The following is an 18,711-nucleotide window of genomic DNA, read 5'->3' as shown; positions in this document are numbered from 1 at the left end:
TTTATACGGATATACTAGACATGTATGTATATATTTACCGATTATATAGTACGGAATTACAGAATCTGTGCTTACCCGTAGCCAGTATAAAATGTTGTTTATTGATTCTCAAATGTACGTTTGAATGTAAGCTCTCTTATATGAGGAATGAAACTGGCAAATTGCATGAAAAAATTGTTTTTATTCCGAGATCACTTTTAGTTTTTATCATAAATATCAAAGGACAAAAACCCAGATTTGTTATGTTTGACTATGAAGCATAAAGCAATAGAAGCGTTTCTGACATATTCGATTTGAGGGTTGTAAAAATATCAATGCTCCGTAGAGACAAAGTTTTTCAGAGTACTCTCTGTAACGTTATTCTGTCTGGTCAATGCCAGATATTCTTCTATCACTTCTTCTGGTTGTATCTTCTTGAAAAAAGTTTTTTGACTTTGGTAAATATAACAAGTATCATCAAATTTAAAATACAATCCAAGCACGATATTTAATGCAGAAGTGTCATATGCATGGCATCCTGAATAGCGATACTGTGGTCTCTTGTTGAATCGACAGCCGGCTGATTGAGCTCCTGCAACATACACCAAAGTTATTTGATCTACAGATTTTATGTAAAATATATGGTAGGTAATAAGATCATACCTATAGGGCATATACAATCTCTAGTCAGAGCGCATTGTACCCACGGCAGCATGACATTTTCCCTTATTTCTTTAGTGTTCCTAATGACTAAATATGAGGCCCTAATGAGTGGGAGAAAAAAGAAGCTCTCAGCTGAAGCGTGGAAATATTCGTACATTTTTGGGTGGGTCAAAGAACTTGTTGCGTGTTTTGTTGGCCATGTGAGAATCCCATACTTGGGATGAAGATGACTTGATACCTCAGTGGAATTCAAACGCACGTTTGAATCTATATAAAATATGTTTCCAAGTGTCTTCAGAGCAGTCTGAAATCAGTTGCAAGTAGATTATTTAAATGAAAAACAGAATCTAAGGATATTTGTAAAATATAAAATTTTCACCTGTATAACTAAAGGCCTGTAAACATGTAATCGATCATCTTCTGTATGAGCAGGATAAGGGCTCAAGTTGAACTGGACTATGCTGCATCTACTGCTGTTGCAAGTTGACCTGACACCCAGCAATACTTCGTTGTTCAATCCAACACTATATATTACTATATTGTAGTTTGGTAAGAAGTGAGTAACGTTTTTAATGAAACCATATAACTGCTGTTCACTCCCAGGACGTAGGAGCGAAACAATAGTCACGTTTTGACTTGGCACAATTGGTGTTGTGTTGACCTCATTGTCCAGGCCAAGTAGCGCAAGATATTTTGAATCGGTAACCAGCCGTTTTTCCTCCACATCTTTGAGGTTTTCCTGAAACATTTTGCCTTGTAAACAACATGTGGTAATTGAATATGGTCTCATTTACAATCAAAAGTCAAGTAATTGTATCAAATATTAGAAAGATTATTGATTAGCTAGTCATACCTGGAAACTTCGTAGCTGCTTGTGAGTCTCTGTAACCAAAGTTTGTATGGAAGGTCTCTGGTTGCTTAGTGCAATAAAGAGAATGCTACTTCCAACAACACAGATAAGAAAGAACAGTAAACCTTTGGCCCGCATCTCTCATCGTCAAACAAGTGTATTTATATTTCAGAGTAGAATATTTTTAATGCTGGTGAATAAATAACTTTTCTTACACCACCCTCATCTTCACCTAACTTCTACAGGGTAGCTTGATCATCGGATAGAGCAAACCGAGTTGCAAACCGTATAACAGACAGTATGACAAATATTCATTGCTTGATATTGATTAATAATCATATTTCACGACCCTCTGCATTATAGATTTTTGCCAATCTACAACTTTTTGCATCCAACAACCGTTTTGACTCATGTCAATTTATCTCCCCTTGTGACAATCAGTAAACGTCAAACCAATCCTCGCTGACGCCGACAGTTTTGCAAAGTGATATGCTAAACTTCAAGGGCTGCGATCGACGTGAACGACCAAAGACGATCCCCTCAACGCCGGGGAACACAGGGGCACCAGGACGCAGAATTGAATCTGGGGATATTTTAGGCTACTCTGACCGTGTCGTGGCTCCAATTCTTCCGATCACTCCCCGTTCTCCAGTGAATTTTTATCCGCATCGTTCTGTAGCATCCGAGGTTCGAAAGTGAAGGTTATTTTTTGTCTATTTCCATTTCAACATAGGTTTATCCAGTGTTTGTTGTATTAAACGAGTTGCCCAAAAATACAGTGGAAAACTTCTTGTGCTAATGCACTGATCTTTTATTCAAGATTTGAGGTATCTTTCAGTTTTTTGGCGCCGCTAACATAAGTCAAATTGTTGTCCATCAAAATGTTCTTGTACAACAGTTTACCCATCACTTCATTATTTTTGTTTATTTATCTATTTTTATTACTCTTAGAACGTATACCCTTAATTGAGTTGTGTTTAGGATGTTATTCATATAAGATACTGCAATTAGCTTTTTCACATTGGAAATATTAAAGCTTGCATGATAACACATTGGAATATCATAGCAAACTACATTAACTCTGTGTAGGGTATATGTTTTGAAGTAGGCTTAAATTTTATTGTAATTTTATTCAGATAAAAATCTGAAAAATGGCACAGCGGTTTCCTGTGCCAAATGCAGGAAATAATGGCCCGCCACCACAACGATACCCTCCTCCTTCGGTACCTCCGAATCTGAGACAATATTCTGGCCCCAACTTCCCGGTAGGCAAGGTTAATTTCTGTTCATGGTCTTTCACTAAACCGTATATTTAAGGCATTTTCAATATACTAATATAACAGTTTATTTTTGGTAAATTTTGATTACAAGTATTTCTGCATTTTTTTATGCTAAAATTCACAAAACCTAATGTACTTCTCTTCTTCACCAACCTCTTTGAATTTACTTTGACCCCGTATAATGTATCACAGATGCAGCAGCGGTCAAGCTTTACGCCACCACCTCAAATGGGTAGTGGTGGCCCAGGGCCTGGTGGAATGATGAGACCAAATCAACCATACAATAATATGCGCCAAGGACCAATGCCAACACCTCCAGGAGGCAAGAGGTCTGCTGATCAACGTATACCAATGTCCCAACAAAAACCGTAAGCACTTATCGTTACAAAATTTTATCTCAAATCACCAAACTTTAATATGCTCACTTTTTTTGTACTCAACGTTTCAGGAAGTGTAATCTATTTATTGATGCCATATTTAGTGAATGATGAAACAAATTAGTTGGTCAATAATTGCCTATTAATTCTGTATTGTTCTGGAGTTCATTCGTTGTTATTCATCAATTTTTTATTATTTCGTTTTTTTTTTTTATACCACCGCTAACTGTTCTGGAATTAGAGTTTTCGAATATTGTGGAGAGAGGAAGCAATCCCTGACGCTGCCATCGCGGCGACTATTTCGTATAAAAAGTTTTTTCAAAATTTCTTTTGATTTTTGAGCTATGATTTTTCACGCAAACTTACTAGGTATTTTTGGAACAGTGATTTCTCACATTCCACGTCCAAGAAGAAGAAGAAGCTTGCCGACAAAATTCTACCACAAAAAGTACGTGATCTAGTACCAGAGTCGCAGGCATATATGGACTTGCTTGCTTTTGAGCGTAAACTTGATGCGACTATTATGCGAAAACGTTTGGACATCCAAGAAGCTCTCAAGCGACCCATGAAGCAGAAACGAAAGTTAAGGATCTTCATCTCTAATACTTTCTACCCAGCAAAAGAGGCAGGTGAAGGCGAAGAAGGATCCGTTGCATCTTGGGAACTTCGAGTAGAAGGAAGACTGCTTGATGATACAAAGAATGACCCCAACAAGGTGAGAGAATCAACCCTAGAAAGTTCAATAGTGAAAACTATAACAAAATAATTGTGCTTCGGTTCACATTTCAGGTGAAGAGGAAGTTTTCATCCTTCTTTAAAAGTTTGGTTATTGAACTAGATAAAGATTTGTACGGGCCAGATAATCATCTGGTCGAATGGCATCGTACGCTAACCACTCAAGAGACTGATGGCTTCCAAGTTAAAAGACCAGGCGACAAGAATGTTCGATGTACAATCTTATTACTTCTTGATTATCAGCCACTACAAGTATGTCTCCAATTTTCAAGTGCTGTTTATCTCTGCATCAAGGGACGATGATGAATATTTTCCCGCTGAATCATTCAATGATTTGTTACAGTTTAAGCTGGATCCGCGTCTAGCGCGTCTACTCGGTGTTCATACGCAGACTCGACCAGTTATAATCTCAGCTTTGTGGCAGTACATAAAAACGCATAAGCTCCAAGACGGACATGAACGCGAGTACATAAACTGCGACAAATATTTGGAGCAAATATTTGGTTGCCCTAGGATGAAGTTTGCCGAGATACCTCAACGTTTGAACCCCCTGCTTCATCCCCCAGATCCCATAGTCATCAATCACGTCATTAGCGTAGAAGGTATGTGTCTGATGAAACAATAAAATTATTTCTATGTCAATTTAAATATCAATTTTATCCGATTCTTTTCAAATAATTTCAATCAGGTACAGAAACGAAGCAAACGGCGTGTTATGATATAGATGTTGAGGTTGACGATACTCTCAAAACTCAGATGAATAATTTTTTGCTGTCTACCGCAAGTCAGCAAGAGATTCAAAGCTTGGACAACAAGATTCACGAAACGGTGGAAACGATTAATCAACTAAAAACCAACCGGGAATTCTTTTTAAGCTTTGCAAAGGATCCCCAACAATTTATCAACAAATGGATCATTTCACAGACTAGAGATTTAAAGACAATGACAGATGTTGTCGGTAACCCTGAAGAAGAGCGCAGAGCTGATTTCTATTATCAACCTTGGGCACAAGAAGCAGTCTGTCGATACTTCTACACTAAGGTTCAGCAAAAACGTGCAGAGTTAGAACAAGCTCTCGGGATAAGAAACTCGTAAACTTTTGATCATTCTGTTGTTGTTTGCCAGACAACTAAGAAGTGCTATCTGAACGAACTTTACTGAAATAGCCTGAGATTATCAGAGCTATGCAAGCCGTCTTTTGATTACATCTGGTGATTAAAGATCGCAAGTCCACGTTTTCATATAAACATACGCCAATATCAGATGGATAAATATAAGGCAGTATTTATAATAGGCAATATTCTTACCGATTTTTTTCAAACACACGGCCAATGTCATTAGATTCATCCTCAATGCGATCAGATTATTAAATACCTTTGTGGTAGATGCGTAATTATAAGTAATGTATGAATCTTGTATTATTGGAAAAAAAAACTAAAAAAAATGTGAACAATGACTTTTGTTTATATTACGAGAAATAAATCATCTTGAAATATACCTCAGGGCCTGCATTTGTCTACCGGATAATTTGTACGTTTTTTCATTTATGAAAGAATTATGAATGAAATAATTGTATGCACTTAAAAAAAGCTGGGAGATTCAATTAAATTTATTAAATATTTTTTTAATATTCTTTAATTTTCGAATGATTGGATGCTGATCAAGTAATAATGTACAAAAGTCAAAAGACTTCCTTCGTGCTGGTCAACTTTCCACCGTTCTTTAAGAACATCAATGTGTTTTATTACCAATAACAACTTCTTGTATTGTATTCTAATGTTATCAAGGTATTAAATTCATTAAGATCAGTTTCAAATATGATCTTGAAACGTTTTTCAAGAGAGTAATACTCTAGCGCTAATAATTCTAATCTTAAAGGTTTCAAATCGTATCTACGAATTTTTGTCCGCTCGTTACTTTATAACTATTGATCCATGAGCACAGGCATTGTAATTTTATATTCCAGTGATTTCACTGCGAAAGTGACAAGAATCACAATGCTCACTTAATTCTACTTCACATTTCAAGACAGATATACAGAATAATATTTGAAATAATATGTACGCATGTGCTCATTGAGGACTTATGAATATCAGAGTTCTTTTTTCAGTTAGACTTTAGCTCGAATTCATAACATTCAATACTGGGTCCAGCAGCAAATTAGAAACAACTGGATCCCTGTGACACGTTGGTGAAGTTTACCTGGTTACAAACTTGACACAGTATTAAGTCAGCTCAATTCATGCTACTGTTTCTTCGCGTCTGAAGTTTCAAGAAACTCATTGTTATAAGAACTCATCTTACCATGTATTGGTGTATAATCATCGCTATTTTTAGGATTGAGATTACTATTTGTCATAATTCTTCAATTTGGGGATATATAAATTTTTTAGTGCGGAGTAGGCGATCAAAACTGAGTATAAAGAAGTTTGTCTAAAAATTCGTAATACAACTACGTAAATTCATTAGGTTTAATTGATGCAGGTGTTGGTGGACATTAAAGATCACAACACAACGATGTTCGTTAGGTATCAATTATTATGATATCAAGAGATTGATTTTTTTATTTATTAGTACTTGATACTCAGTGAGTGACCAAATATTGCATAGACCCACTTCGTAGATCCTGGTGCACATTGTGTTCATATACGATACGAATTTGCTGCCTATTTCTAGCTGCTGCCTTTAGCCAACTTTAAGCTACAATTGTTGATATCAATTCATCTAGTTGCTATCCTATATTCTGCTTTGGTAGGAAACTTCATACCTAAAAGCTCCTAGCTTATTTATCACAGCAGTAAGTAATTAGTGCAAAAGTGTATAGCATGTGATAAATCTATTGATTGTTATAAAAGTATGCTCATTTATAATCATAACAAGTAGCTGGACTTATTCCTTATCAACAACCAGATCATTCATTGCTCAGGTCAAAACTCACAGCTAATGAACTTACGGAATCTCAAAATATATATAAATAACAATATTCAGCTTTTAGTAGATTAAATGCGAATAATCTCTAAACGATACAGAACAATACATTACTTATATGCAGGCTTTGTTAGGACCATAGCAGCGTTCTAAGTAGTTGCCAACCAAGCTCACCGGCTTCATAAAGATTGTTTATTTATTATTGAATGAAGGAGACATTACTCCGTGTTCATAGCTTAGTCGTCAAACAAAATCAAAACGCTTCAATTTCAAAGCTTAATATCTTAAAACATGGGCGCATCCACAGTTGTTTAAGTTTGAAATCAAATTATTAAAACACTTTTCAGAAATCATCATTCGGAAAAAAGTATTCAGAAAGTGTTTCCGGTCATCAATGCCGGTAATGTTTATGTAGTTAGCGACGGATAGATACTGCGCACTTACGAGTGGGTATCGATAATGGGATCATTTTATTTGCGCAAAAACATTGTAGGAGATAAAAACTATACCGTTAACTTATTTATGAAATAAAACTTACTGTGCTTACTTAGAGATAACCATATACTCAACATACCTGGGTATCTGTAAATATCTGTACTGAACATTTTCGAAATCTTCGACCCTGGGTTGATCAATAATGTAACATTTAAGACTAGACAGGTGGGATATTTTCAGATAAGCTATTGACTAGATTAGCGGATTTCCTCAATATCCAACTTGACTAAATATACAACAGTTATTGAAATGTATAAGATGAGATTTGACTCTGGTGCAGGGCCCTCAATGATGTATTAAATAACAATGCTATAGAAATAAATATTAAACAAAACCTGCTCACTTCTTCAGTCTTTGATACTTTGGTCAATGTGAGAAAAAAAAATCAACCTCCAACTTCAAATCAACGATTCTAATCTCTCCTACGTATGGTGAGAACTGCAAGTAACTGTAATTTACTTATACATATATTTAAACTCCGGTCTAGTGCTTACGATGCGACATATATTATTTTCACGAATTTTCTGTGTATCAAATCTTATCCTCAAAATTCTGCATAGAAGTTATGTAAGTATACGCGAGCTAAAATGAAGAATTCTTTTGAGAATATAATAACATTAACTAACTATAAATAATTTGTCTTTTGCACGGCATATTCCATACATTCTCGAACAGATATCATGATCTTACTTCAATTAGTTGACTAGAATTAAAAAGGTATATCATTTGAAAGGCATACATTTTTTTCAGCGGTAAGTAGTAACTTTTCATTTACTTGGCAGTGAAGTCCGGCCAGTAATTTACGTAGTAGCGATGGGTTGAGCCCTCAAATAACCGATCGAGCCACATGGGTAGCCCATCAAGCAGTTTATCTTGATATAAGATATCATTTTTCGTCTGTGTGAATCAAACAAGAATTTATAATTCAAATAGTGACATTAACTACACATTTTCGTCAACAGGCTCATATCATACTCATACAAACCTCTTCATGTGATACATCGGAGTCACTGGAACTATCAAAACCAATAAAAGCACCAGCCTCTGCATCATCGGATCGTAGACTTAGTTGTTTTGTCATTCGTTCCATACGCTGCAATGATAGTAAGGTTATTATACGGTTCATGGGACTAGATAAAATACAAAAATAAAACGAAGTACGTTGTTAATATTACTCGAGCGAAAACAGGTTTGAAAAAGATCCGATCAATTTCTTACCTTGGAGCCCTTTCCTTTACTACACTCTGGATGCTTTGCATGGTACATACAGAAATACTTCCGATGACCATTTAATGACAGTACGGTACCAACGCAATTTTTCGGATTCACGTTCAGCTCTCTTTGCTCAGGTAAACTGAGAGACAAAATTTTCTTATACCACTCCAACCCGCGTTCTAATGACAAATGCCCAAACATTAGGGTCTTATTTTTCCTGGAAGCATGTGTCAAGAATAGTTATGTAAAGAGAAAAGTAAATTGCTGGTAGTTGTAAGATGCAAGAAAAATTGGAAGTGGATGAATGCAATGTCTGTCAACTACATTACCTATAAGGCCAAACAGCTCTGTGAAAAACTGGAAGTAGTTTCAATCTACTTTGAGCATCTACCAGTAATATTATAGTACGGCAACCTGGTTTTAAGAGGCGTACAAGACCATTGTACTTCTCTGCTCTTACTTCATGTAATCTCAACTGTGGTTGTGATGGAACCGATTTAGTGTTGTCCTTGCACTGGGCACGTTGTGCCTGAACGCTAGCTTCTTCTAATGTCCTGGAAATTGAGTGAACACGGTTAGTCAAGATTAAAATAGTATTAATTCAGACGGTCGGTAACAAAAGTTTGAAAGTAACTCATAATCTAGGTATATCTGATCTTTCTTACAATAAATATGACATCCCGTAACCAGCAGCTCCGATCAATAGCAACGTAGCCACTACCGACAGTAAGGGCAACAGTTGCTCTTTAGTCAAACTATCCGATATATAATCCACTGCCAGTAAAGCTCTGCCAATTAGTCTGCCAACCGTACCCTGTGTTAATACGTACAATGTTAGAAATGAGTAGAACGTTAAAAAACAATAAAAAAAAAAATGTCCAAGACCTGAATTCGTATATTCATTTGTTTTTGATAGCTTGCCTGTGTTTATGGTTATTTTAAATGTAGATGCGTACCTGTGCGTGTTCGTCGGTTAGTTCTACCACTTCCGCTGCATATGGTAGTGCCTCAGAGATACGCAAAAGTCTTTGTATGGTTTGTTCCAAGCTTTGTCGAGTTTCGTTCCATTGCGCATCACCCTGATTTGTTTGAAACCATTCATTTGGTAACCACTCATATTTTAAATGGTTAGCGTCTCGTCTCCAAATTATGACAATATGCCAAAGTGGATCAAGTGGGCTACCTTCTCCACTAGACAACGCGGAGACGAATTCAGGCTGTGTCTCTTTATAGACGTATGTGTATCTTACTCGTTCGATGCTGCAAAAATGATGTTAATAACGAACATAATTGGTATTAGGTTTCTGAAGTTCTTACCTGTATGGAGATTCAAGTGCTGCTTGCCTAAATTTATGCCTAGCTATGTCGTGCACAGGGCTGTTTTGTGATATTAAAATGGCACACAGACGTTTGCGTGGTCTTTGCCATTCTGGTGGGCAAACAGAATCTAGCATAGCCTGATTTGAAAGTCTTGGAAGCGTCAGAAATTTATTATTTGCAATGACATTGTGCATCGTTTCACTTGGTATATCCTTCATGCTAACACAAGCAACAGGCTTCTCTGAGTTTTCATTAAATAACAAGAGTGTGTCAAGATCTCCTGAGACTTTGTATTTTGTTGTGATTGAGGCACTTTCAGACTTTCCAACCTGGCAAAATGACAAAATATCTCAAGTCAAAACACTGTAATAAAATATGATTTTTTGATGCTGTGATCCATATACCTGCACAAATCCAAAGGCAACTCGATCCCTATGGTGGAAGGCCATGAGAAGATATCGGAGCCTCGCTGACTCTCTTCTTTCAAACACCAAAGCCCGAACTCTGTTATCAAACCATCCAGATAGAAAAGTGTTCATATTATCTTCGTTAATGTTCTGCACCAGCTTATATGGAAATTTGCTCCTCAGAAATTCTGCAGTTAAAGAAGAATCGATCAAGCCTTGATATAATTATCATGAAACATGATATATCTCCGTCATTGCCTTACCAACAACTTTCTGTACACTAAACAATGATTCTTTGTAAACACTTGTTCGCCCATCAAAAGTAACAGCTAAACACGGTAAAGAATGTATGCCAAGTCTTCGGGCTAACGCCGGTTCTCTCTCTGCGTGAGCTGTTGATAAACCAACTCCTAAGGGTTCTAGCTCATCCATCAAACGTCGCCAGGTAGGCTCTACTTGGAGGCAAGCAAAGCACCAGTCCGAATAAAATAGAATAAACTGTGGATTCCGGTAGCTCTTGGGAACAATCATATTTTCAAATGCGCTGAAAACAAAAGTAGCAGGCTTGAATGTTGAATTATGCTCCTATCATTTTATAGATATATCTAAATGACTAATATGTAAAGCATAAAAAACTCTATAGAAGCTTCAGCCTACCGATACGTAATGCTCATTTTATGAAATAGGGTGATATCTCGATTCTGATAATGGAATTTGAAATTTCCACCAAACAAATCTTCTAAGGGATCTGGCATATTAAAGTGACTGCTATCTCGTCGCTGCCGAGGCATGCCTTCCTCAGTGATTCCATGATTGTCATATTTCTTTCTTCTTTCCGGATCAGTTAATAACTGAAAACATTGAAAATATCAGAAGGTTAATAATTGTGAAGATGAGTTTGTAACCAGATTTAGTTATTATTTCACATACTTCATACGCCTTAATGATTTCCACAAATTTGTTTTCTGCAGCTGGATGATCTGTTTTGTCCGGATGCCTGTAATTAAAATATCGTAGTAATATTTATAAGACATTAAAAATTGCAAATTTTTTAGTTCCGTACCATTCTTTGACAAGGTGTTTATAAGCTTTGCGTATGTCTTGTATGGTCGCATGTCTAGAAACTCCCAATATTTCATACGGATTGCCCAAGGGTTCAGCAGCCTCAGTTAAAGGTAATAACTGAATAACAATGGACAGAGTAGCTAAGACCAGTGATAGCCTTGCCAACGATACAATGTTCCGGACATTCTTCCTTAGCTTTTCAACTTTCTGATCGAATAGTATCAACTTCATGAGGAAATTCACAATACATACAATTCTAGAGACATTTAAACAATGCGGTTCGCTTATTTCGTTTTGTTCGTTGGGTCCGTCAACTTTCTCACGCTTTGTATTATTATTCAGTGTCGTTATTTTATCCAATGGTTCATTAAACGTGGAACCAGTGAAATTTTCGGAAGGATATTCGTTACCCTTGTTGGAAGCATTAATTACAGAGGTTGACAAATTAGTAAAATTCGACATTTCATGATATATTTGTTTGCGAATAATTTTTGTGTAGTTACACGTAACAGCTCGTCATTTAACGAAAAATACAAAGTCTATATTTATTGCGGGAACTACTAAAGGGGCGTGTTCGCTGCATAGACAATTACACGTATATAATTATATACATACGTATAAAAGTATGTCTAGAGTATCTACGTATTTCTACAAGTGTTTTCTTAATTCTGGAGACTCGATATACAAGAGATTCCCTCCGTCTGCCTTTGATACGTGTGAATTCTAAAACGAACGTTCACTGTACTTTTTTGTAGCACAATAAACCCCCGACTTTTCGCACCCTATGAAGTAGGTATTATTGTGATTTATTTAATTTCAACGAGGTTATGTGTCAATAATATATGTTATTAGTTTATTATTTAATAAACATGCGGAACCCGACATTATTTTTGTTTCGTTTTACTCCGGCAGGTTATTCCACTATTAAATCCGTGCCTCTACTAATAATAACTCGACCCTACTTTGATCTTTAGATTTAGAATTTTCTTCAATATTTTTCACTTGCCACTTATAACAGTGACGCCAACTCCCGCTAAATGTTACTCCACCAATTAGCTACTCTGTTCGTGACCTTTCGAGCAAAATATCCCTAGACAAATTTCTTTTACAGCCCCCGGAGAACCACCACCAAGAATAATGTGAAGCAGTGAGCTAACATGTAAAGGGAATATCTGACTAATAAAAGGAAAAAGGACAATTGACTTCCTTTCATTTAATCAATAACATATTTATAATCATTGTTTCATAATAATTTATGTACACTGCAAGATTTTTTCTTTTGTAACATAAAGCATTTGCGACATAAAGTTACAGATTCAACTAATGTTGGTGGATTGTCATCAAGATACTGGACCTATCGATAATTAGATGACGCTTTCTCTTTTATTTCGTTAACTAGACAAACGGCTGGTCTTATTACTTTTTATCTTCACTTTTGTAGCCTATGGTTCTGTTCTGGATCAGCGTGGCATTTATGTCTTTTTCACAGTTTGAGTAGGCCATACCTAATCCAAAACCAGCTCCTGTGATTATCGGCCATCTCTTTCCTGATGAGAAAAACAGAGTTATGAAGTCTTAATTTATACTTACATTTATTAACACTCAGATTTATCATAGTATTGATTTGTATCGTATATGAATAACAACTAATTCCTAGGTATCTAATATACAATAACCTTACAGGATATTGTTCCAAACAAAATATAAATATTAGAAAACATGAACAAAATTAAATAAACCTCTGATTTGTTTGCACTAATATATTGATCGGACACAGGTTAGGAAATATTAACTACTGCAGACTCTATTGATTGATAATCGCAATAGAGTTGCAATCAAATATTTGATTGAGATTATGTTGCATGTGTGCAATATCTCGACAGTTTTCACTTACTTCTGAAGAATAGAAGAGAAAATACCGAGCCTAGGAACACACCACCGCCTGTAAGCCGTCAAACATGTCAATTTCGAAAATAATTACAAATGTTCTGTTTCACCCACAGTTTCGTATTTTACTCCAATGAATCCCAGGTAGTCTTACCTAATTTTAAAACGGCATCCGTGAAACAGCGATCCCACTTTCGTCCAATTTCATCCTCAGCCCATGCCCCAGCCATTTTCAGTGAAATAGAGAAAAATCGTTACGTCACACTCGCCTGCAACCACCTCACAACCGTAACTGCGATGGGAAGAATTATTATCTTAGATTAACCTACAATGTTAATTCGATGGCCATTATAACGTGGACTACTCTGCCTAACGGTAATGTAATTTTTACTGTTTATTAGATGCAATCGTTGAAAATTATTTTCATCAACAAAATACTTCTGCGAATTTCGCAGCAAAGCAGTCAACGTAATCAGCTATCAAAAATATTCAAATTAATTTTCCACGTTTCCAATGATGGCGCTATCGTAAGGGTAGCGATAGGTAGCGACTGCAGATAGGGGAAAGAGACCCCTTACCAACTCAGTGACAAGTGCCGCCACCTTTGAAAATATAGTTGATGTTTCGACTACTATTCAATTTTTTAGCTGTCAAGCTGTCCAAGCCAGCTGATGACATTTCTACTGATGAATCAGTGAGCAATTCACTTTCAATAATGTAACTGACGTGTTATCGAAAATTCTATTCATCTATTGCTCGTTGGGCCAACAGTGTTCACCCTTTTTATCACTCATATTCACAGGAATGCAATTGTAAAGAACTTCCTAGAGGATCAAGTCACAGAACGGATAAAAACATTTCCCAATCAAGTTTGGCATATCGATTCATTCCACACAGAGAACATGATACAGAGAGACAATAAAAAACAATTTTGCTGGACATTCTTCAGTTGTCCCCTCATGATTTGATCATTTTGGTCATCAAAGAATGCAAATGAAAGCTTTCTGGGTTGACTTACAATCACATCAGTCGTACTTGGTCTTGATGTTTACTGGGGTATATTATGAATAGTGAAAGTTGAAAAGCACTCAAAATGCACCCCAATAAATTTGGAATTTTTATGAAAGCATCATCTAACACATAGCCATAGAGTACCCATTGGAAACATACAATCAATGACATCAATATTATTGGAAATGGCAAGGTTGCTGCATTCTGTACTCGTATAACGTGCCTCTGAAAAACAGTATGACGTATCACAAGTAAATAATACAATTGGACTTTTGGTAACATATGTAAATAGCAGATCTATTCAACTTGGAAGCTTACTAGCATAGTCAAAGGCGACGCAAAAAACATAATTGTCAAACTGCAACTGAGTAATCCAATTCTTTGCCTTGCTAATTCTCCATCAGCTTCCCTCAAACCGTATGTGTAAGCCAATGCAACAAATATTACAGCAGCCATGAGCTGCTTCAATGGCAAAGATTTCCTTATACTGAACAGTATAAATGTAATTGTGTAGCATAGCTGGAGTGAAACTCCGAATATATTCACTACAATTATCAATGAATCTTTGATCAGTATGCCATACAATAGCCACATACTACATCTGAAAACAGGAAAACATTTTTCTTGATCAATATGACCTCATCTGGTAACTTTGGACAGAGACTTTACATTAATAATATCATTCTCACGACATGTAACAGGTAATAAAGGGTAGTGCTGATGCTTCACCCGTTGTTCCATGGCTGACAAATTCTCGACACACCAATCTGAAATGAAAATATTTCGCACTTTCAAGCATTGAGTAGATTGAAACTATGAATTTACTCAAATAGTGCTATAACAAATCCCCAAATATTGTTATTGATTTCAATGACCTGAAAAACTTTTAAGTGGATGTTCATCAGATCACCTATTGGAGGCGGAATTGCTTATTTGGGAGGTTAGGTTTTGACCCTTATTGACAGACTTGTACTTACATGCCGGATAAAAATTGTATAACCGTCGATATCGAAGCTGTCGCCGCAAGAGTATCTTCCAATTCTACCGCTAACATATTCCTTTTGCGTTCATTTTTGTCGAATTATGTTTTTAGATAATTTATTACGAATCAACCGAGGTATACTGCTTCGATAACGGTGACATCGTAGTTCAATGGATCAGCATGTAAAGCTGTCAGCGTTTGGAACTTAAATATTCCGGGATGATTTTTCAAAAAATTATACAAATTCTTGATCGGTGCTTGATCGATATCGCCAATTTTGTGATATAATTCAGTAATCTTCTGAATAACATAGTTATGCAGTTGTATTATTGACACTGACCTTTATCAATTACAGAGAGCACAAATTTGAACGGTTATTATACAGGTCAATTAGTTGGGTCATTTGGTTTTTGAATTGATTAAAGTCGCTGTTGCGTATTTGGGTATTTCCTAATATGATTCCATTGGTCGAATGGAAGATTGTAAAGCAACTAATGCATATGCGAATTACGAATGAATAAATTTTACTTCGAGTAATAGTACGTCCTTCTATGACGTAAATTCGGTGAAATTGGGGCTCATCGACAAACCAATTGACGCGATTACAAATTGACGTCACAATTAACCCGCCAATTTTACACTGGCCAACCGTTGACTGATGATTATGATCTTTGAAGCATAATTTGAAGACTCGACCAGCGAGGTAATTATGCCACGTATTATGTGGCGTCCAGCAGAGAATCATGAAGGATAAATGTAGTCCTCTTGTGGACACATGTTCTCTGAAAATCGGCCAAACAATTTACTTCAACACTTGAACACCATGATAGAAAATAAACCATGACCCAATGTCCCAATGAGCAGTGCTCATATGCGTTCAGAAACAATTAGGGGACATCAAGTTATTGGCTGATCAATCGTCATTAGAGTTTAAAGTAACTTGATCTGCAGTTGGAACGTAACACTAAGATACAAATGGTGTTGTCTAGAAAATATTTTTATTATTGTCTCTTTGTATTGTAACATCATATTATCTAATAAAATCTGGCAAAAAGTTCTTCTAAATAGAAATGCGAATATTTTACAAAAGATATTCAATCTGTAGAATTTCAATGCTCGTCAACTTGGGTTGCATGATAGTATCTTACTTAGGGTTTCCACAATGAGCCTTTCAGTTCTTCAATGTCAGTAAATGTAAGTAAACTTGCGCTCGGTACTTGATATCCTAGGAGTATCATCAATTTTGTTTCTTTTCTGTTTCTGGTTCCAATTCCACTGGAGATTTGGAGGGGTATATCACAAATAGAGATAGTTGTGTTGCTGACAGTGTGAAACCAACTGCATTCTGAAACTAAATCACAAACAAGGATTTGATGTTGTGTTATTCATTGGTAAAACTGCATTAAAGACAAGTTTATGCTGAGTTTTAACACAAACAACGAATTGCAAAATTATTTTCCTCGTCCAGAAAATTACCTCATTTTATCTAACAAATGTTGCATGAACTTTCTATTTGCTAAAATGTTAATTGTTCTCTTCAACTTACTATGATGAAACCATTGTCGATAATCAAACCATACAAAAGCCACAGGAAGGTAACTATAGTTGCCATGAAGATCAATGGGAAAGGTAAACTTGCTGAGCTCTTAGTCTTTATAATTTCACCCTGGAAATATGCCAATAATGAATAGGATGTTCAGTTGCATTTTCATGTATGATTGAATTCCTTGATAACGTCAAATCGAATTTGAGCAGCATATAAAAAATATGGAATGCAATTCGTAAAATTTCAGAGAAGCACATAGTTTGGGACATAAAAAAAAGCTTGCGCAATGTTGTGTAATATCGTAACAACAGAAATAGTTCGTAAATTTAGAACTGAAACTAAAAATTGTAAGAATATTACTGACTTATATAACTAGCTTAAATTTACTAGCGTTGATCAATGATGTGCTAGATATGATTTGTGTAAAATACTCTGACTTGGAAAGTACAAGTTTGGAGCGAGTTCTGAATATTTTGCAGTCGAGGTAATGGAAGTCAATTAATTGAAACTTAATTTGAAAATATGCAAATGATATATGTGAAATTTGAGATTCCTCATTAAATATTTCGTTACTCCAAATTTTCACAATAAGTCTACTTACAAGATTGAATAGCGGTGCTGCAATAAGAGTGAACATCAGAGCAGTAACGATAATTCCAAATCGATACTCAATGTTTTCAGGATTTTCAACCTGAGCATACCCTAGGATAACTGCAACTAAGGCGACTACCTTACCTGTTAAAGCTAGAGTTTCAGTCTGTAGAAGAAATAAGATTCTTTATAAATAAGTAGGTTGCTATAGAAACTAGATGATATGATCTATAGACATAATGTGTTGTGTTTCGATAGATAATGTAAACTTTTCATTTATGCTGGATGATACTAAGATTCTGTTAGATAATTATGGCTATGACATGTAATAAAATTCCACAAAACTTAGTGATAAAGGGTATCGTGGAGCACTTTACAACATCAAAAGCATATAATTTGCCTAGTCAGCTTGAAGCCTACTTAACAAGATGAAATTCTAGCTAATTACCTTATTGGGTGTATAGGTGTAGTAAAAAAGATAGTACATCACATTCAGCACAATACCAAATACATTGACATTTATCATCGTTGAATCTTTTAAAATCAGCGCATACTGGAGCATCAAGACACCCCTGTTAAATTCAAAACACTGAATTACTTTTTGGGTAATTGTACAAATCTACCAACTGATTATTTTGTTTGTAATAATATCTTACATTCCTGTACCTCCAATAAAGGGCATTGGATCGAAGCCCTTGGCCGTTCCTTTTAAATATATATCTTTACATATAAACCTGGAATACATAAAAGTAGCTTTTCACTTATTATAAATTTGAAAATAGTCATGTTTGTTAGGAACTGATAATGAGTCGTGTCGTTCATTAAACTTACACTCCGGCAAACATTTGAGCCATCGTCATGACAGCCGCACTTGTTTCAACAATTTCTTTATAATCTTCTAAACCCATCTTGAATTTTTAAAAATCACCTTCTTGTGAACCGTACAAAATGTTATTACAATCCACAATGCGGACGGATAACTTAAAGATGTGATATCTCGAACCGGCGAAGCGTAACTGAACTCAATTTATACGCAATTGACGGACTTGAAACCTTGAAGTGTACCCCGAGGATATACTACTACACATATACCCACTATACGTATTTCTCTTTAAAACTTTCAAGAACTTTACTAATGGCATTGACGATAGTCGAATCCAATGACATGACAATACGCCGTAGTAATTAGCTATGATAGGACTTGATATCTATTGATGTAAATAAAAAGATCGAAGTTATCCAGACAAATAGTTGTCAATAACTTTCGAATATCCCAAGCTATGACGTTATCAGTATCATGAGTACTAGCGTTACTAGACCGTAAGAAATTGTTATCTCAATGATGAATCAAGGACACACGTGTCACGGATTTGGAATGTA

General features: G+C 35.8%; 6 protein-coding genes across 12 annotated transcripts; 1 reads left to right on the top strand and 5 right to left on the bottom strand.

Annotated features, from left to right (window-relative positions):
- Positions 1 to 161: 161 nt before the first annotated feature.
- LOC105693831 lies at positions 162 to 2,055 on the bottom strand. The gene is made up of 4 exons (XM_012414027.3): positions 1,496 to 2,055; positions 1,022 to 1,381; positions 643 to 946; positions 162 to 571 (listed from the first exon to the last, which is right to left on the bottom strand). Exons 1-4 carry the CDS (start codon positions 1,628 to 1,630, stop codon positions 312 to 314), a joined length of 1,059 nt encoding a protein of 352 aa, XP_012269450.1. The 5' UTR covers positions 1,631 to 2,055; the 3' UTR covers positions 162 to 311.
- An 8-nt stretch (positions 2,056 to 2,063) lies between these two features.
- On the top strand, positions 2,064 to 5,381 carry LOC105693828 (brahma-associated protein of 60 kDa). 6 transcript variants are annotated; one of them, XM_012414017.4, is made up of 7 exons: positions 2,064 to 2,193; positions 2,629 to 2,766; positions 2,965 to 3,140; positions 3,519 to 3,864; positions 3,939 to 4,136; positions 4,228 to 4,486; positions 4,573 to 5,381. In XM_012414017.4, the coding sequence occupies exons 2-7, from the start codon at positions 2,644 to 2,646 to the stop codon at positions 4,977 to 4,979; spliced, it is 1,509 nt and encodes a 502-aa protein (XP_012269440.1). In that variant the 5' UTR covers positions 2,064 to 2,193; positions 2,629 to 2,643; the 3' UTR covers positions 4,980 to 5,381. The 6 variants fall into 6 exon arrangements, with proteins under 6 accessions (XP_012269440.1, XP_012269441.1, XP_012269439.1 ...); XM_012414018.4 differs by having other exon boundaries at positions 2,142 to 2,319; positions 2,629 to 2,757; XM_012414016.4 differs by having other exon boundaries at positions 2,142 to 2,319.
- Positions 5,382 to 5,475: 94 nt separating this feature from the next.
- LOC105693827 (dnaJ homolog subfamily C member 16) lies at positions 5,476 to 12,374 on the bottom strand. Its single transcript, XM_012414015.4, has 12 exons — positions 11,313 to 12,374; positions 11,180 to 11,246; positions 10,907 to 11,100; positions 10,513 to 10,793; positions 10,247 to 10,437; positions 9,840 to 10,171; positions 9,479 to 9,782; positions 9,188 to 9,336; positions 8,852 to 9,076; positions 8,526 to 8,739; positions 8,293 to 8,400; positions 5,476 to 8,204 (listed from the first exon to the last, which is right to left on the bottom strand). The coding sequence occupies exons 1-12, from the start codon at positions 11,774 to 11,776 to the stop codon at positions 8,079 to 8,081; spliced, it is 2,655 nt and encodes an 884-aa protein (XP_012269438.2). The 5' UTR covers positions 11,777 to 12,374; the 3' UTR covers positions 5,476 to 8,078.
- A 138-nt stretch (positions 12,375 to 12,512) lies between these two features.
- On the bottom strand, positions 12,513 to 13,493 carry LOC105693851 (MICOS complex subunit Mic10-like). The gene is made up of 3 exons (XM_012414054.4): positions 13,356 to 13,493; positions 13,209 to 13,256; positions 12,513 to 12,861 (listed from the first exon to the last, which is right to left on the bottom strand). The coding sequence occupies exons 1-3, from the start codon at positions 13,429 to 13,431 to the stop codon at positions 12,731 to 12,733; spliced, it is 255 nt and encodes an 84-aa protein (XP_012269477.2). The 5' UTR covers positions 13,432 to 13,493; the 3' UTR covers positions 12,513 to 12,730.
- LOC105693849 (sugar transporter SWEET1) lies at positions 13,356 to 16,019 on the bottom strand. Of its 2 annotated transcripts, XM_020856845.3 has the most exons (5): positions 15,190 to 16,019; positions 14,902 to 14,979; positions 14,531 to 14,813; positions 14,220 to 14,437; positions 13,356 to 13,493 (listed from the first exon to the last, which is right to left on the bottom strand). In XM_020856845.3, the coding sequence occupies exons 1-4, from the start codon at positions 15,264 to 15,266 to the stop codon at positions 14,222 to 14,224; spliced, it is 654 nt and encodes a 217-aa protein (XP_020712504.1). In that variant the 5' UTR covers positions 15,267 to 16,019; the 3' UTR covers positions 13,356 to 13,493; positions 14,220 to 14,221. The 2 variants fall into 2 exon arrangements, with proteins under 2 accessions (XP_020712504.1, XP_012269476.1); XM_012414053.4 differs by lacking the exon at positions 13,356 to 13,493 and having other exon boundaries at positions 14,067 to 14,437.
- Positions 16,020 to 16,175: 156 nt separating this feature from the next.
- LOC105693848 (sugar transporter SWEET1) lies at positions 16,176 to 18,696 on the bottom strand. The gene is made up of 6 exons (XM_012414052.4): positions 18,163 to 18,696; positions 17,988 to 18,065; positions 17,780 to 17,903; positions 17,342 to 17,497; positions 16,741 to 16,860; positions 16,176 to 16,545 (listed from the first exon to the last, which is right to left on the bottom strand). The coding sequence occupies exons 1-6, from the start codon at positions 18,237 to 18,239 to the stop codon at positions 16,432 to 16,434; spliced, it is 669 nt and encodes a 222-aa protein (XP_012269475.1). The 5' UTR covers positions 18,240 to 18,696; the 3' UTR covers positions 16,176 to 16,431.
- Between the last annotated feature and the right edge of the window lie 15 nt (positions 18,697 to 18,711).

Source organism: Athalia rosae, chromosome 4, assembly GCF_917208135.1.
Source record: "Athalia rosae chromosome 4, iyAthRosa1.1, whole genome shotgun sequence".
Taxonomy (NCBI): domain Eukaryota; kingdom Metazoa; phylum Arthropoda; class Insecta; order Hymenoptera; family Athaliidae; genus Athalia; species Athalia rosae.
Note: the sequence above shows the minus strand (reverse complement) of the source record. Positions and strands in the feature narration are given on the sequence as shown.

What these genes read in the sequence shown, in the direction of transcription:
- LOC105693848 (XM_012414052.4), bottom strand. Translation starts at nt 18,239, where the DNA reads ATGGGTTTAGAAGATTATAAAGAAATTGTTGAAACAAGTGCGGCTGTC. An exon ending in GCTCAAATGTTTGCCGGAGT is followed by an intron (nt 18,066 to 18,162) that starts GTAAGTTTAATG and finishes TATGTATTCCAG; the next exon opens with GTTTATATGTAAAGATATAT. An exon ending in TTTATTGGAGGTACAGGAAT is followed by an intron (nt 17,904 to 17,987) that starts GTAAGATATTAT and finishes TGAATTTAACAG; the next exon opens with GGGTGTCTTGATGCTCCAGT.
- LOC105693831 (XM_012414027.3), bottom strand. Translation starts at nt 1,630, where the DNA reads ATGCGGGCCAAAGGTTTACTGTTCTTTCTTATCTGTGTTGTTGGAAGT. An exon ending in AGCAGCTACGAAGTTTCCAG is followed by an intron (nt 1,382 to 1,495) that starts GTATGACTAGCT and finishes AAAATGTTTCAG; the next exon opens with GAAAACCTCAAAGATGTGGA. An exon ending in ACAGGCCTTTAGTTATACAG is followed by an intron (nt 947 to 1,021) that starts GTGAAAATTTTA and finishes AACTGATTTCAG; the next exon opens with ACTGCTCTGAAGACACTTGG.
- LOC105693827 (XM_012414015.4), bottom strand. Translation starts at nt 11,776, where the DNA reads ATGTCGAATTTTACTAATTTGTCAACCTCTGTAATTAATGCTTCCAAC. An exon ending in TAGTGTACAGAAAGTTGTTG is followed by an intron (nt 10,438 to 10,512) that starts GTAAGGCAATGA and finishes CTTTAACTGCAG; the next exon opens with AATTTCTGAGGAGCAAATTT. An exon ending in CCGATGTATCACATGAAGAG is followed by an intron (nt 8,205 to 8,292) that starts GTTTGTATGAGT and finishes TGATTCACACAG; the next exon opens with ACGAAAAATGATATCTTATA.
- LOC105693828 (XM_012414017.4), top strand. Translation starts at nt 2,644, where the DNA reads ATGGCACAGCGGTTTCCTGTGCCAAATGCAGGAAATAATGGCCCGCCA. An exon ending in TTGATTATCAGCCACTACAA is followed by an intron (nt 4,137 to 4,227) that starts GTATGTCTCCAA and finishes GATTTGTTACAG; the next exon opens with TTTAAGCTGGATCCGCGTCT. An exon ending in TCACGTCATTAGCGTAGAAG is followed by an intron (nt 4,487 to 4,572) that starts GTATGTGTCTGA and finishes AATTTCAATCAG; the next exon opens with GTACAGAAACGAAGCAAACG.
- LOC105693851 (XM_012414054.4), bottom strand. Translation starts at nt 13,431, where the DNA reads ATGGCTGGGGCATGGGCTGAGGATGAAATTGGACGAAAGTGGGATCGC. An exon ending in GGATGCCGTTTTAAAATTAG is followed by an intron (nt 13,257 to 13,355) that starts GTAAGACTACCT and finishes GACGGCTTACAG; the next exon opens with GCGGTGGTGTGTTCCTAGGC. An exon ending in TTCTCTTCTATTCTTCAGAA is followed by an intron (nt 12,862 to 13,208) that starts GTAAGTGAAAAC and finishes TTTTCTCATCAG; the next exon opens with GAAAGAGATGGCCGATAATC.
- LOC105693849 (XM_020856845.3), bottom strand. Translation starts at nt 15,266, where the DNA reads ATGTTAGCGGTAGAATTGGAAGATACTCTTGCGGCGACAGCTTCGATA. An exon ending in TTTATTACCTGTTACATGTC is followed by an intron (nt 14,814 to 14,901) that starts GTGAGAATGATA and finishes TCCTGTTTTCAG; the next exon opens with ATGTAGTATGTGGCTATTGT. An exon ending in CGTCGCCTTTGACTATGCTA is followed by an intron (nt 14,438 to 14,530) that starts GTAAGCTTCCAA and finishes ACTGTTTTTCAG; the next exon opens with AGGCACGTTATACGAGTACA.